This window comes from Mytilus galloprovincialis, chromosome 5 (assembly GCF_965363235.1).
Source record: "Mytilus galloprovincialis chromosome 5, xbMytGall1.hap1.1, whole genome shotgun sequence".
Lineage (NCBI taxonomy): Eukaryota > Metazoa > Mollusca > Bivalvia > Mytilida > Mytilidae > Mytilus > Mytilus galloprovincialis.
In genome coordinates, this window is record NC_134842.1 from 91,204,394 (window position 1) to 91,222,208 (window position 17,815).

The window sequence follows — 17,815 nt, forward strand, 5'->3', positions numbered from 1 at the left end:
TATAAACAGTTTATTTTGTCTGCTAGTAAGACAATACAATTTCTTATAAGAAATTTTGCTAACTTTGCTACATATTACAAGTCAGAAAATTCACTTCAACCCTGAAGGTCATGAAAATTGTAACCATTTTCATTGATGAGATAAATGATGTAACATGAAAATATTTTTAAAAATTTGGATATTGTAGTAGATACCTCTTGGAATGGTTTAGTTATGGATTTCTCTTCCTGCCAGTCTCTTGTTCTCCATATTCTTACACTTTTATCATCAGCCTACATAAACAAAATTAATTCATTATAAGTAAATTGTTTTAATAAATTGATTAGAGAAAACTATATAGTCATAATTAGTGGCATTTATGTTTTTATATGTATTTTTTTTGTGTGTAAAAATAAGATGTGGTATGATTGCCAATGAGACAAATCTCCACCAGAGTGTCTGTCCCAAAGTCAGGATTTCCATCAATGTTTGTGAATATATCTTCATAATTCTTATTGTTTATGATTTTAGTGCAGTTAATTGATTGAACGGCACCTAAAATGGTAATTAAGATATATATATGTAGAAAAAGGCTAGGAGCTGTTTATCTCATCTGTAATATTCATTGTCAAATTATCTTAGCATTCTTAACATAAGGCAATTAAGCAACAGATATCAAAAGAAAAATAAGACATGTTGTCTTATAACTGCAAAAGAGATTACTATTCAGCATAGAATTAAGAATCAGAATTCTTATTTTTAATTTTAAGAATTGTTGGTTGTTTAACGACAAATGCAAATATTGCATGCATATTCAGGACGAGAACAAATTAACAATAAATACAATAGTTCTAGAATGTGATGCTATCTCAGTAAATGAATGTGATTCTATATTCTATAGAAACAAGAAGTATTTCACAATTCATTGTTAACCGGGATACATGAAATTTCTGTGAAGAACACAAACAGAGAGAAAACGTAAATTCCCTTTTTCCTTTGATAGGATACTAATAACCTCAGTTACCTGTGATGCTAAATATTTCCCTACAGGGTCCCAAGTCACACCTTTAACTAAGCCACTGTGTCCTCTCAACACTGCTAACTGTTCTGAAGAAGAAAAAAAAATATGTTTCTTATTGGAATTTCTATACAATGTTGTTCTGAAAAAGTTATTTGCAATTTTAAATACATATAAACAGCATTTCTTTTAATTAAGGAATGACTGTAATATTTTTTCTGTCTATTTGAAATAACATAAAATATTTGGTGCAAACTGAATAACGCACGTAGCGGGTTATTTAACAGTGTGCACCCCATTTTTTATGTTATTTCGAATAGACAGAAAAGATATTACAGTCATTTCTTATAATTTAATTCTAAATTCCATTTTAAACCATAGAAAACCATGAAAAAACGTTGATGACGTCACAGTCACATGACTAAATTATGTCTATGGGCTCTTAACAAAATAACGTCAGCCAATCAGAAGACGCGTTACATCCAAAAATAAATTATACAGGGCAACAAATTATCTAGATTGAATAATTAACTTAACAACAGAATGCATTGAGTGTGTATGTAACAGTAGTATCTTTGTTTAGCTTGCTTGCTAGCTGAACTGTCAAGTCATTGATAGGTAACTTACCTCCTTTAAGAGTAGACTAGTCTGACCAATCTACCTGTCTGTAGGACTAGACTATTCCAAAAGGAGTGTGGTATACCTAACCTTGTAATGACTTCATGGTTCAGCTAAAAAGCAAGCTAACCAAAGGTTCTACCTTTTTAAACTACTCATTGCATTCTGCTGTAAAGAAATATGTACAATTATATTAATCAATTGCACACAATTTGACTTTAAGTGTTTACGTAATTCTAGCCATGTAAAAGCATACAAATCAGAACAAAATATGCTATCCATATACAGATTCACCATGTTTCTTTCCAAAACATGTAGTAATCCTGCAGATTTATTTGTTTTATGCAACTATCTATTAATTTTTAATGTTTCACAGTGGTAATAATTTCTGGTGAACCAATCATATATACCACACCTATTTTCGTATCTTTATAAGTTTATCGGTACTGCTATGGGTTAACTCACACATTTTTTTTATATCAAATAAATATATTTTTTATCAAATACTACAGTCCTGTCTTAAATCTCACCTGGAAATTTGTCAGCATTCCATACTACAACTGAGTTATCTACACTACATGAAGCTAGCCAGCTGTCATTTCCTGACCATGCTAAATCTAGAATATCTGTAGAAAAAAAAATGAATATAAAGTGTCGTTGGGTTATGGGGGTTTTATTGTGTTGTTGGGTTATTGCATCATTCATATGTACTGTACCTGGACTGAAAATTCGTAGATTTTTTAAATGTTTTTTTTATTTTTGAAAAATTTCAACTGGATTGGTTTTTCTCTAAAAAAAAATTGCATTTAAAATTTGGAAAGCATTATTTATTGCAATCAATTGTTTAGCAATTAATATAACAAATGCATTAACAATTTCATTTGGAAATGCTAAAATAATATTTAATAGCAATAATTAACAAAGCTGGCTGTGTGAAAGTTATCTGAGACAGGACTCTTAGAATGTATGGTCTGTATTATACACATTTATCAGTTTCTAGGATTATTTACTCTAAATACAACTGAAGTTACTTTTTTCTATGTAACAATATTTCAAGAAAATACAAGAATGTATATCCCGTAAGTTAGTACATACAGCTCAAAAACTGTAGCAATGCCTTATAAATGTTATCTAGTTGCCTTTTTAAATCTACTGTAAGGTCTCAATTTTTTTTTTTAAACTGTTAAAAATGTGCTGAAATCATTAAATTGTTTTTATAAACAATGTTTTCCATTTCAGAAGTTACTTCCATAAGTATCATGTATGTTGATAAAATAGAACAGCCCTTACTCTTTCCAAACATGCCAAATTGGCATTTCTATCAGCATCAAATTTTACTTCAGTTTGTGCGTAGAAAATAAATTTGAATAAATTACAGACTTTCTGATCATACATTAAAAATCTCTTAAATCTTTTGATGCACTATAAAGCTGAAGTAATACAAATTGCTGTGTTTATGTCAGTACACATTTTCTATATTGCCTAATTAAAATAATGTTTTACCTCCTGAATGTCCCCTGAGTGTTATAGATGGTCTCCATTGTTCTTGGTTTTTAGTGTCAGATCCAAACATGGTGGACGTTGATCCACTGTACCTGTAATAATAATTACAATATTATGTTAAGTTAGTGAATCAACATGATCAAGATTGATTGCTGTCTGCTTAATACCCAGTAGCAAATATTTCATGCATGCATATTAATAAATCTTAATTAGTAGATTCTGCCAAACTACAAATGGCAGAAAATTTGAACGATCATTTGTATAGGGATAAATTAAACATGGAACTGACGACTGAACTAATCAAAACATAAAGCTGGGAAAGTATAAATGCTAATCAAGTGACAAATTGAAAATTGAAAATGTACGAACATGTTTGATTAAAATATTAATCATACTAATGACATCATTGAAAATACTTAACTGTTCTCCCAAATTTGAAAGAGAAAGATTCAGGGACTAACATGACTAACTATACAAAGGACTTATGGTCATAGGTAGCACAACTGTGGACAAAGAAGATAATGTTTAATTTCTATTTTCTGAAGATCATGCTTGGTCATGAAAATGGCATTTTAATATATCTTAGGAATCATTCAGACAAAGTTTGGTGCAAACTTGTCTTATGGTTTCAAAGGATATTATGCCCCATTTATGACCATTATGTTTTCTGGCCTATGCGTCAATCCATTCGTTTGCTTGTCCGTTCATCCATATCTCTGTACCGCTTCAGGTTAAAAGTTTTTGATTGAGGTAGTTTTTAATGGAGTTTTAAGTCCAATCAACTTAAAACTTAGTACACATGTTCTTTATGATATAATCTTTCTAATTTTAATGCCAAATTAGAGATTTTCCCCCACTTATATGGTCCACTGAAGATAGAAAATGATAGTGTGGATTGGGCATCCGTGTACTGGGGAAACATTCTTGTTTATTCATAATTTACTATAAAATGCTAAGTAATACAAGAAGTTTTGCAATGACACTTTCAGGCAAATGAGCTTATAACTAATATGTATAAAGGCTTTAAAGCATGAAACATTTCCTTAGAACTTATTTCACCATATCTTGTAGTGCATTGTACTGACTACATTACCTGATTTGCCAAATCATTATTAGTTTATCGTCTCCTCCAGAGGCTAGGTATTTTCCATTGTTAGACCATCGAACACAGTTCACACACGCTGAAAATCAGAATATCCAAATTTACAGTAGAAATCAATTAGATAGTTAAATGATAGTATATAAACAATCTGATTAATATTAGAATTCAGATCATGTGACCCTGGTTCAAAGGTCAAGGATCTGACAACACTGTTGTTTCTGTTCAGGTTATTATTACATTAGCCAATGAAATATCTGCATTCAAAAGTTTGGAAGGTGTGTATCACTATGACACATCCCTATGTTCCAAAAACAGAAGGTAGAATAATTTTAGTCAGTTAAGCATGGACATTTGATCTGTATTTCAATAAGATTGATAAATACACTTATCAAAATACAATTATACACATATTTGTGAAATAAATTCAATTCATGTGTCATATTGTACATAGCATAATAGTCTGTCCAATTTTTTTAAACAATGTTTATATTTATAAAAAAAATGTATTTTCACTTCATTCATTTTATCTTTTTTATTGTCTTATTTTGAAAGAATATATATGGCCCTTATACCAATGATGTAAATATGTAAATATCTAATATAGAGACAGTTTTCTTCAAAATATGTATAGCTGTACATTGTCAGGATTGTGTGCATCAAATTTCTCATGAAATACAGTAACATGTACTGAAAATATTTCAAGTGTAAAGTTATGATACTTTAGGTTCAATTTAGTATTTTAGAGCTCTCTCCACATCTGAAATCGATGTAACTAAAGAAATCTTTAAATATGAAAATAAGAAGATGTGGTATTCATGGTATTATTGCCAACAAAACAACTCTCCACAAGTGACCAAATGACATAGAATTGAAAACTAAAGGTATCACCACGGCCTTCAACAATGATCAAGGCCAAAATAGCCTAGTCAGCTATTTAAAGACTTGTTAATATTTACCAATGTGATTGTCCATCTGACAGATAATTTTTGGCACATTTTTATCTTTCTCATCTGCCTCATTTCTGACAGGGGCTGTATTCCAAATAACAACTTTTCCCGTATCATCACCTACAAATACAAAAAAAATGTCTTGACTGTGACCAGCCCTAGCTGTCATTAGACTTTTGAGCATTCAGAAATCAACCAATTAAATAATTAAATTTGGTGTTTCCAGTACAATTTGTGTGCTCCGAGTAGAGAAAAGTTTTAAGACATTACTCTTGCAGGGCGGTTTAAATATTTTAAATTTAACTGTCTAGTAAAGAGAAATAAATATCCTATTTGGTTGTGGAATCTGTTTCTCTAATAAATTTTTGATGATATGCAGACACTTTCAATTCTTCTTTTGAAACCACTTGCAATAAGATGTGTCTATTTCTTTGACATTAATGCCTTTTTTCATGACTTTACACAATAGGAATTTCAGAGGTACATTGTAAGCAAGAAAATTTGACTAACTGAGATCAAAAGAACCAAACGTTGATTTTAAAAAATTAAAATATTCAACAGGTCAGCAAAAATATAAATAGAATTAGAATTAGAACTTTGACATAGATTTTTTCACTGTGTTGAAGACCCATTGAAAAATTTCCCATTTCCATTCTCAATTTTATCATTGTTTATCATTGTTAATGCATGATATATGTATATTTATCCTGTAGAACTTACTTTAAATAAAGCTAATGATAACAATGACCACTGCCCTTTCCTCGATCTTGATATCTATATCATAAACGGGAAGCTTAATACAAAAATTTATGATAAAAGAGATGATTTTTCATTTCCTATTGTTAATTATCCATTTTTAGATGGTGACGTTCCCTTGTCACCATCTTATGGTGTTTATATATCTCAACTTGTACGATTCGCTCGTGTATGTAACAATGTATTAGATTTTAGCGAGAGAAATTTATGTATTACTGAAAAATTATTACACCAGGGTTTTCGATATCACAAACTGGTCAAAACATTTACTAAATTTTATCACCGGTATAAGGAAATAATTCGTAAATATAACTCAACATGCAGACATCTTATACGTTCAGGTATTTCACATCCAAAATTTTATGGAAATATTCTTTATAAAGCACAAAAATGTCAGTATTCTCCTCAGAAACTAACAAAACCTTTAAATAGACTTATTAAAAGGGGATATAGTTACGATACTGTTGTCAGGTCATTAAAGATTGCATATTTTGGATTTAACATTGATTCACTGATAGGGTCTTTGCATCGGAACTAAACACATTTATTTCTAAAAAAACAGTTGTTGGCATGACACGGTTATGTTCTTCTCATATATTTTATGATAGTATGATACTAAACCCCTAACGGGAGGGATTGTACCTGATATTCATATGATGAAGACATAATCTTTCAATCAGTTTAATTGAGGTCTGGAGCTGGCATGTCAGTTAACTGCTAGTAGTCTGTTGTTATTTATGTATTATTGTCATTTTATTTATTTTCTTTTGTTACATCTTTTGACATCAGACTCGGACTTCTCTTGAACTGAATTTTAATGTGCGTATTGTTATTCTTTTACTTTTCTACATTGGCTAGAGGTATAGGGGGAGGGTTGAGATCTCATAAACATGTTTAACCCCGCCGCAATTTTGCGCCTGTCCCAAGTCAGGAGCCTCTGGCCTTTGTTAGTCTTGTATGATTTTAAAATTTTAGTTTCTTGTGTATAATTCGGAGTTTAGTATGACGTCCATTATCACTGTACTATTATGCATATTTTAGGGGCCAGCTGAAGGACACCTACGGGTGCGGGAATTCTCGCTACATTGAAGACCCATTGGTTGCCTTCGGCTGTTGTTTGCTCTATGGTCGGGTGGTTGTCGCTTTGACATATTCACCATTTCCTTTCTCAATTTTATTTTTTACAGAGTTTGTCTTTAGTGCCGTGTGGAGACAGTAGAGTGCCTCCCCGTGCTTAAGGTTTATGCTCTTATATTATACTAGATTATGGAGTGTGTGTCCGAGCGAGAACTTCTCTATGTTCATTACTTTAGGAATATCTATCAAAAAGTAGTATTTTAATATTCAGCCCCATTCATCTATTTAGTCAGACGTCAGTCGCTACCTTGATATACCCTTTCTTTTTTTAAATTTGTCGGGTAACTTATGACAATAAGCATTTGACGTCTTGAGCCGAACAGTTTTATCATTTTTACACAATTTAATCTACTGTGTGATGGTTCATATTCTGGACGCCAGTCTTTGCTCCTTTGTAATAAATCTACATACCAAAAAACAAATATGAAGCTTAGAAATGGAAAAATATTAAATACTAAACTCGTTCAAAGGGTATCTACACGTCTCAATCTTCAGAATCGCTTATCTAAAAATACTACCATAGCTAACGTTTTTAACAATAAAAATCGTGGTTACCCTTCTATCGATAAGTGTCATGCCAAAAAATGACTTACGTGTCCCCGTCTTTCCACCAACAATACAGTAAGGTCCACATTTAATGGTCGCACATTTTCTCTAAATTTTGAAACTGATATTACTTGAAAAACAAACAGTATTATTTATTTACTCACATGAAACAAACCGGGATGCGGTATTCAGTACGTAGGTGAAACTGGGCGATATTTATCTAAACGCACGCAAGAACACCTGTATCGTTTTAAAAGACCCAATAAATTCAAAAGTATCATTTATCAACATCTTAAGAAGCACAGTCATCCTATTAAATATTTAACAGTTCAACCTTTAGAAGTAGTAAATAAGCAGCCTGGTGAATCTCATTCCAAGTTTGTACGATCACGAAAAATAAATGAATTAAATTGGATTAAAAAATTACAGACAGTCTACCCTCTCGGTCTTAATGATAATATCATGGGAATTGGCAATATATCAAGAACCGATTCTGTTAACATTTTGGATATAGTTTCTAAAACTGTTCGTAAAAATCGTTCTCATGGACGCAGAAAAAATCGCAATCAAAGAAAATTTCGGACCAACCATACAAATATTTCGGACCTAATTTCCATTTCAAAAAACGGCAGACATTATCTGTTAACCAAGCTTTGTTCTTTACCTATAAATAAATTAAATAAAATTTTAGAGGATTGCAACACAATTTCATGTTACAGTCCTAAGTATGAAATTGTCCAAATTATAATGGCATATTGTTATTCTAAACTGTTTCCAAAAATTGATCGCCCTGAAGATCATAAAAAACATTTTATTAAAATAAAGTATGTCAATAAAGGTTTTGATTTTGTAAATATTGCCGGTATTTTTAACGACCATTCTGTTAAAGACCAAATTCCTGGATATTTTGATAATACTGAACTCCCTCTCATTTGTTATATTTACAAGAAATCTACCCGAAAATATGTGTTTAATTATAGCCAATTGTGTAAAGATGTAAATATCACTGAAAATACACCTATGTCGTGTAATTGCAGTAATTCAGAATACACCTATGGACCAATTTCCCATGTTATAACAGGAGACCTTAACATCGTTCGCGACCGAGAGTTAAAATCATTCCTCAGTAAAGGACCTAAATATCGTCCCCCGTCAACTATTAACTGGAATGAGTGTCGTAATATCATCAACGACTCACTCCGCGCCTACTGTTTGAAATGGGTAAAACGGGAAAAAGCTGACAAAAAATCTTTGGACTCTTTTATTAATTCAGTAATGAAGATAGTTGATATTCGAATACAACATTTTAAAGAACATTTTACCCTCAACAAAAACTATAAAAACCCTATTTCGCGTATCAAAAATAAACTAACAGAACTAGCCAAGGAATTTGTCTTTGTCCCGGCTGATAAAGCTGCTAATAATATCATTATTGTTTGACGTAAATTTTATATAGAGGTTCTGCAAAAGGAAATCACGAATTCACCAACATTCCAACTGACTTCATTTTCAGAAAACGACATCTGTAACAAACATAAACTTTTAGCTACTTCTTTACAAGCAGAACCAAACACAATGAAAGTCCCAACTATGTACTGGCTTCCGAAGCTGCACAAAAAACCTTACAAATATAGATTTATTTCATCTTCCAGCCATTGTTCAACTACTAAATTGTCTGTTTTACTTACTAGTACACTTGGTACAATAAAAAACCTGATAATAAATTGTTCAAATAAGGCCTTTGAAAATAGTGGAATTAATTACTTTTGGAGTGTCAAAAACTCGTTGGAAGTACTTGATAAATTGCATGCATATATTGGTGATTTTGAATCTGTTCAAAGTTTTGATTTTTCTACCCTATATACCACTTTGCCTCATATTCTTATTAAGAAAAAATTCACATCCCTAATTAACTGGGCATTTAAAAAGTCGGAATGCGAGTACATATGTTCAAACTCTTTTAGATCATTTTTTAGTAGCAATAAACAAAAGAACTATGTCAATTGGACATGCTTTGATACTATTTATGCACTTGAATTTTTACTTGATAACATTTTTGTTCGCTTTGGAGATTCCGTATATCGTCAAGTTATTGGAATTCCAATGGGGACTAACTGTGCACCACTTATTGCGGACCTGTTTTTGTATTGTTATGAGTTACAATTTATGACTAAAATTAGCAAAGACCCATCAAAACAACATTTGATACAAAAATTTAACAATACTTTTAGATATTTGGATGATATATTGGCTCTAAATAATGACGACTTCAGTATGTATACTAAAGAAATTTATCCTGTAGAACTTACTTTAAATAAAGCTAATGATAACAATGACCACTGCCCTTTCCTCGATCTTGATATCTATATCATAAACGGGAAGCTTAATACAAAAATTTATGATAAAAGAGATGATTTTTCATTTCCTATTGTTAATTATCCATTTTTAGATGGTGACGTTCCCTTGTCACCATCTTATGGTGTTTATATATCTCAACTTGTACGATTCGCTCGTGTATGTAACAATGTATTAGATTTTAGCGAGAGAAATTTATGTATTACTGAAAAATTATTACACCAGGGTTTTCGATATCACAAACTGGTCAAAACATTTACTAAATTTTATCACCGGTATAAGGAAATAATTCGTAAATATAACTCAACATGCAGACATCTTATACGTTCAGGTATTTCACATCCAAAATTTTATGGAAATATTCTTTATAAAGCACAAAAATGTCAGTATTCTCCTCAGAAACTAACAAAACCTTTAAATAGACTTATTAAAAGGGGATATAGTTACGATACTGTTGTCAGGTCATTAAAGATTGCATATTTTGGATTTAACATTGATTCACTGATAGGGTCTTTGCATCGGAACTAAACACATTTATTTCTAAAAAAACAGTTGTTGGCATGACACGGGTTATGTTCTTCTCATATATTTTATGATAGTATGATACTAAACCCCTAACGGGAGGGATTGTACCTGATATTCATATGATGAAGACATAATCTTTCAATCAGTTTAATTGAGGTCTGGAGCTGGCATGTCAGTTAACTGCTAGTAGTCTGTTGTTATTTATGTATTATTGTCATTTTATTTATTTTCTTTTGTTACATCTTTTGACATCAGACTCGGACTTCTCTTGAACTGAATTTTAATGTGCGTATTGTTATTCTTTTACTTTTCTACATTGGCTAGAGGTATAGGGGGAGGGTTGAGATCTCATAAACATGTTTAACCCCGCCGCAATTTTGCGCCTGTCCCAAGTCAGGAGCCTCTGGCCTTTGTTAGTCTTGTATGATTTTAAAATTTTAGTTTCTTGTGTATAATTCGGAGTTTAGTATGACGTCCATTATCACTGTACTATTATAGGGGCCAGCTGAAGGACACCTACGGGTGCAGGAATTCTCGCTACATTGAAGACCCATTGGTTGCCTTCGGCTGTTGTTTGCTCTATGGTCGGGTGGTTGTCGCTTTGACATATTCACCATTTCCTTTCTCAATTTTATAATACTCAACCAGGGATTTACTCTTATTTTTTACAATTTCTTTACCTTGTCCCCCAGTTGCAAATCTTGATCCATCTGGATGAATGTCTATGGAGAATATTGGTTTACCTACAAAATAAAAACAAGTTATAAAACATACAAATTTTTAGATGTATTTATAAAAATATTTTAAATTTTATATGTAAAAATTCGGGAATTTTTTTAAATGTTGTTAAACAATGTTAAATGAAATATTCTATTGGTGATTTAACAATGTTTAATGATAATTGGCAATTAAATCATTTAAACTATGTTGTAAAGGCCTATAGCAATTTCTCTAAATATAAGAGCATACATAATGAACTAATCCTTGAGAAAGAGTTGAGAAGTGGCTTAACAAAATCAAAGAATAAAGAAATGACTCACTATCATTATTTTTTGTTAAAAATTATAAGACTTCTTGACGTTAAATTAAAATTTTTGTTGCTAACCTCTTCTTTTTGTCTTTTTTTTTAACATTTTATAATGTAAAAAGATGTGTTATGGAGAATGAAAACTTTAAGCATGATATGTGCATTTTACAGTGAAATACATGTATCCTGAATGATTGGAAGTTCGTTACCCTAACTCGAAACACAAGGAAAAAAGCAAAACCTTCCAGCAAATGTTATCCACGGTGAATGGAAATATTCTTTACTTTTTTGCAAACATGCTGATATACTTAATTGATGAATAGTTTCAGAAACGTGGCCAATCTGTCTAAATTTCGTATTGTGACCCGATTCCGTAAAATAAATAGACATGCTTGTAAGTTCGTGACCAGTTTTGGACAGTGATATTTGCACATGTGCAACAATATATAGGACAGGCCTATTGTATTATGTATTTTAACATTACAAAATAAATTTAAGATAAAATAACATATGATACTTCATTAAATAGAGAAATTGGGACATATTAACTTTTTAACCTTAATACAAAAAATATTAGAGTTTAAACACATGATTTTTGATGGTCAATTTGAAAATTCAGTATTTAACTTTAAACATGGTTAAGATAACTATAGCGATGTCACAATGTCATAAATGCCTCAAAGTATTTGTTCATTCCATTTGCATTCAATGGCATAGAATTATATTACTTTTACAATCAACAACTTGGCAGACTTTGTTTAATCACATGAAGTATATGAAAACAAAACAGTCATAGTTGAAAAAGACTTTTAAACAATTAATATGCAAGAACATTCTAAACTCTTTTTGAAGCCGATACTAGTGAAAATGACATGAAAAATATGAGGCTTAGTTTTTTTTAAGTAGCAAGTTGCCGATGATAAATATTTTTGCATGACGTCATGTTTAAATTGGAAATCCTGAGATGTCATGAACTTGCAAGCATCGACGATATTCTTAAATGGATTTCATCACCAATTTCTTCCTGTGTAACATAAGCCTCATTGATGATTAACATTATTATGTCTGTGTATATACGCAACAAACTGTCCTTATTTGATGTGCTCCTCATTATTTAGTAAGAGGAAGTTACAGAAAAGAAGAAGAAGTCACTAACATATTTACAACCAACAGTAGGGAGTGTAGGACACTGGTCAGAATCTGATATCATGTACAGTGCAGTCCGGTGTATCCCCACACCTAAGACTAATGACTTCACTTCATTCAACTGATAAAACCAATAATTGGATAATATTGTGTAAAGACATTCATAACATACTTTTATTTCATAAAATTATCAGTTTGTAGGGTTGCACTCTCAAGTTTTTATGTAATGTGTGTCCAAAATTGGGGAAACCCCTGTTCTGAGAGTTCCTCCAATGTCCGGTGATTTCGCGCATGCCTTCCAAAAATAGCTTATTTTGAATAGAGGAAAGATTTGCTGCTACAAAAAGTAGCTAAATTCAAACCAAGCACACTGCCAAGGATGCAGAGCAAAAATTATTTCAATCTGATAAAAATTTGACTTAAGCATGTTAAGTAAAACAAATTTTATCTGATGGTGTATATTTTTTTAATGGACATTGGCCAAATATTGTAAATCACGGGATTGCAGTTATTATTATTTCAATCTGGAACTTATCAATTTTATTCTTTTTTATCCCTTCGGAATGCTAAAACAATAACAAGAACAATTTTATTTGCGTTAAGGGGTTGATATAACGAAATCAGCTAATGCACGGTATCACTGGCCGCGTGGACACCGGGGACTCCACTATAATTTATGGTGGAGGAAGCGGACCTACTCAAAGAGAAACACCAGGTTGCTTGGTGGGAAGAGAGAGACCAAAGAGATATTAGCAGATTCATGTCAAGTTCAAAGTCTGGAGCAACTTTGACCAACAAAGCCCCCCCCCCCCCCCTCCTTGGTATACACCTTATTGCTATTTGTCTGCTATTACTGGATATAAATAGATTTGTTTATTTTTAAATTTGCAGCATTTATGGAGTAGCAACTCTTAAATTCTTTTTTATTTAATAAATAATACATGTACCTGTATTACTTTATTTCAATAGATTATTTTATAATGTTATGTAAAATACTGTATGTTGTATCAGTTATATATGTTATGTGTATATGCCCCCCTGGAGACCTAATTTGGAAAAATAACATAAATCTTATCTTATCTTATCTTATATACGTTGTTGATGCTATAGCATTATATTATATGCTGATTTGCAATAAACTTATTACAATTCTAGGTATTTACTCATTATTGCTTGCACACGCTGTTATGTTTGTGGCTTTTATCAATATTAAAACAAAAAAATATTGTTTTCAAGTATTGTGTTGTCTTAACAGATGTAAGGATCAAACAAGAACACAAGCTTTACACTTTTGATCTCTATTGAGAAATTATAAGTTTTAAACATAAAATACTGATTAATGCATACGATTTAATTATGATTCATTCAAATAATGTTTATTCAAACAACAACATATCTCACAATCAATTATGATTTAATCAAACGATGTTTATTCATACATACATAATCATTAATAGTTTAATTAAATGATGATTATTCTTTTTGTAAGCCAAATAAAAAAGTATGTGTGGTTCCAGTTAAACATGAAAAAAAGTTGGGGTAGGTAGGTAGGGATATTTTTTTATTTTATGTTTTTTTTTACATTGAGTCTATGGGAGCAACATTCTGATTTTAACAGTGCTTAATGAAAAATGACAATAAAATCTTTAGGGTAGGCTATTTTTAAGCCGAAAAAGTAGGGATGGTAGGGTTACTGGAACCACACATATATTTTTATTTGGCCTAATGCATATTTTATATACAACTTATAATATCTATGCAACAATTCTTTTATTTTTCATAATAAATTTATTTTTTAAAACAAGGTGCCGGATTGACTTGGTCCCGAATTTTCAGGATACCGGAATGTCCAAAATGGGTGCCGAAATGTCTTCGTACTTGAGTGCCGATTTGTCTATGTGCAGATATGTCTTGTTACCTAACACAGGTTCATGATAAATTATGACGTCATAGTACAAAATTTTTGACACCACAATGTTAAAGTGATTGTTGTATGATGTCATTAGTTCGATTGGGACCCATTCTGGGGTCAGACGGGATTAGCAATAAGGCTATTTGTCCGCCATTACTGGATATCACATAGGTTCCCGTAAAATTTGACGTCATAAAGCAAAATATCTGACACCACAATGGAAAAGTGATTGTTGTTGACGTCAAAAGTTCAAACAGCCGGGATTAGCGATGAGGTGTATTGAATATAAATTCAAGTCCTGACATTTACTATATTATGCATATCTTTTTCTGTGTTCCCTAACTCCCATGGGAGTTGAAAGGTACAAGAGCTTTAAATGAATTTATGGAATGTAAATTTTAAGGCATATTAAAATGTTTGCAAAAGAATGAGCAAACTATAAAATTTATGATTGAGGGAGATATTTTTTTTTTAAATATCACTTGCCATCGTGATGAACCCAACCAGGTTTTGTCAATCGCATAATATTGGTTATCTTGATGAATTTATTGATAGAAATGCATGTCGTCGTGTATTATTGGTGTTTAAACAATATAAATAGTTTTTTTCTTTTCCACTGTTTTGCTTTTCAACTCCCCGCCATTTTGACGCAATTGATCCCGTTTACGACGAGGTTTGGACGGGAATATAGTTTCGGCAGTGGCTATTGTAACGCATTTTTATCGGTCTCCGTAATTAGGGACAAGATGATATTAAGCGGCAAGAAGCGACAAAAAGAAAAAATAAACGACAAGAAATATATTCACTATTAAACACAACAGATTTATAGAAAACAAATCATCTGATTATACTAACGGTCCATAAAAAATAGATTAAAATGGCAGTTAAAAAAAAAATGATCCCTTATTTTTCAAAAAAATCGTATACCGTTGTTTTTTTTTATTAATAAGATATATCTATATATATATATATATATTTGAACCTTTTATCCTGTTAAGACAAATACTTTTGTGTAATGTATTTATATAGTATAGGATAAAAAGAACGTGCCGAGTTTATACATCAATACATTTTTAAGGGCATACCATACAGTTTTGATCCCGTATTTAAATTTTGATGAAAATTTGCTTGTAGGCTATTTTTTACCAGTTTAAATCAAATATGTAATAAAAAATATAACTTGATGTCCTATTTTTTGAGTAAATTGAGGTTCAAATTTCAGATATTTCCTCAAAATACGGATTTGTGGACGTATTTTTCCTTTCGATAGAAATACATAACTTTTTTGTTTCAAAAGATAAACACGAGCTGTTTTTTTGTTAAATTATTTGTGATTTATGTGTTATATAAATATTGCATAAATTTGTACATCTATTTTTACAAATAACTAAAATTTATCAAATGTTTATGAATGTAGGAAAAACCCGTCATTTTTGCTGTACATAAATCAATTAAAAAAAAAATGCACTGTTTGTTCATGAAAATTGGGACACATAATCTTCTTACGTAATCAAACCAAATGTCATTTTAAAAAAGAGGGGTCCATGAACTCTTTTTCAAGTTAGATCAGTTTGAATGATAAAAATCAGCCGAAAACTGCATCTTTTTCCGATAAGTCACCGTTTGACGTCGTGAAAATAACCATTTAACAACGTCATTACCTCCCCTGTAACTGTATCGCATGCCCTTAAAAAGCCGTTTAATTATTTTTTATCATATGTTTAGTAGTAAATACAGTAGTATTGCATATTTGATAAATAGCCTGCTGTTTAATCAATATCGCGCAACTTTGATGAGCACCCTTTATTGCATACCCTTTATCACACCCCTACCCTTTATCGCATACCCTTTATCACACCCCTACTTCTTTTTTTTTTCTTTACATAAAGTCAGTTTTTATTTATGTAAGCTTAAGAACAATTATCCTCAAAATAGGTCCAATAGAACGGTCATTCGGGCGTGACGCATTTATTGAATTATTGTACTCTAAAAGAACAACCTGGTTTTCTGGAAATCTAAAATTAGTATACTATGGAGCGCATTAATCCTCAATTTTTAATGCAAACTCATAGACAAGTAAATTTTGGCTCAAAATGATCTAGATATATTTCTCTTTCACCAAAAGTTTCATTTCTGCAAATTTGTTGGTTAGTTTAAGTAAACAAGGACATCAAAAGCACTATTTGTGTCAGAGTAGGGCTACTTTTACATACGTTCTAAATTGGAGGGAGTAATTGGTTGTCTGACACCTATAACACATGACAAAATCCGTATAAAATGCCGTATCACCCTCGACCAATATCGTCCCTTGGGCCTAAAGGCCGTTGGGCTGATATTGGTGTCTCGGGATGATACGACATATGATACAGATTTTGCCATGTATTATTCTCCGTATAATCCTACAACATGTCATGTGATACCCATACCAACAACATCGCAGGTAAAGCAAACAAGACCAGCTTATAGACTATCAAGTTAGGAAGAAAACACATGTATGTTGCTATGCTCATGCAATACGGAAAGAAAAGAAAAAAAAATGTTAAGAATAAAAATATAAAAGATGGTGGCAATGAAAAAGACTATTAGTTACATAGTGTGTAAGTGACCTAAATATGATATATACGGGGTCAGTAAATTTCATATGGGGTGAGAGCAAATTTATCTTACCGACTTTCTTTATTTGTTGAATTTAGACTAGAGTTGTCTCATTTGCAATCTTACCAAATTTTTTGGCATGCCACAAAACCAGGTTAAAAAGAGGACATTTAACAATTATAAATCTTGCAGATCTAACATTTGTGATGATAAACCTTGGTTCAACGCCCAGTGTAAAGACCTTCATCGCCGCTATATAAACTGTTTAAAATATATTTAATAGACTGAAATCGCAACTAAACCATAGTAATTTAATCCGAGCGAAAAAGGACTATAAAACACTAGAACGTCGCTTGAAACGAGAGTATATGCGCACTGAAGGAAACATGCTAGACATAATGAGACTTACAAACCCTAAATTATTCTACAAGAAATTTAAAAGGAAAGCGTCCTCTAAACATGCTGTACCATTAAAGTTGTTCCATGAACATTTTAAGTCATTGTGCTCATCAGACACAGATGCTGTACTGGACGACAGCCAATTTCATAATACTGATGGTGAATGCGTCTATATATGAGGAACTTGATAGAGAAATTACAGAAAATGACATTTTGAAAGCTATTCGTAACCTTAAACGTGATAAAAGTC

At 31.5% G+C, this 17,815-nt stretch overlaps 1 protein-coding gene across 1 annotated transcript in view; it reads right to left on the reverse strand.

Moving 5' to 3' along the window:
* Positions 1 to 15,236, reverse strand: part of LOC143076697 (protein HIRA-like) — a 47,809-nt gene extending 32,573 nt beyond the window's left edge. Inside the window, exons 1-8 of the mRNA XM_076252538.1 lie at positions 15,058 to 15,236; positions 11,167 to 11,229; positions 5,177 to 5,287; positions 4,212 to 4,299; positions 3,119 to 3,210; positions 2,146 to 2,241; positions 1,004 to 1,086; positions 195 to 272 (exon numbers count right to left, since the gene is read on the reverse strand). Of these exons, the coding sequence (XP_076108653.1) occupies positions 195 to 272; positions 1,004 to 1,086; positions 2,146 to 2,241; positions 3,119 to 3,210; positions 4,212 to 4,299; positions 5,177 to 5,287; positions 11,167 to 11,229; positions 15,058 to 15,094 (648 nt within the window). The 5' untranslated portion in view covers positions 15,095 to 15,236. The remainder of the gene's footprint in view (positions 1 to 194; positions 273 to 1,003; positions 1,087 to 2,145; positions 2,242 to 3,118; positions 3,211 to 4,211; positions 4,300 to 5,176; positions 5,288 to 11,166; positions 11,230 to 15,057) is intronic.
* Positions 15,237 to 17,815: the final 2,579 nt, after the last annotated feature.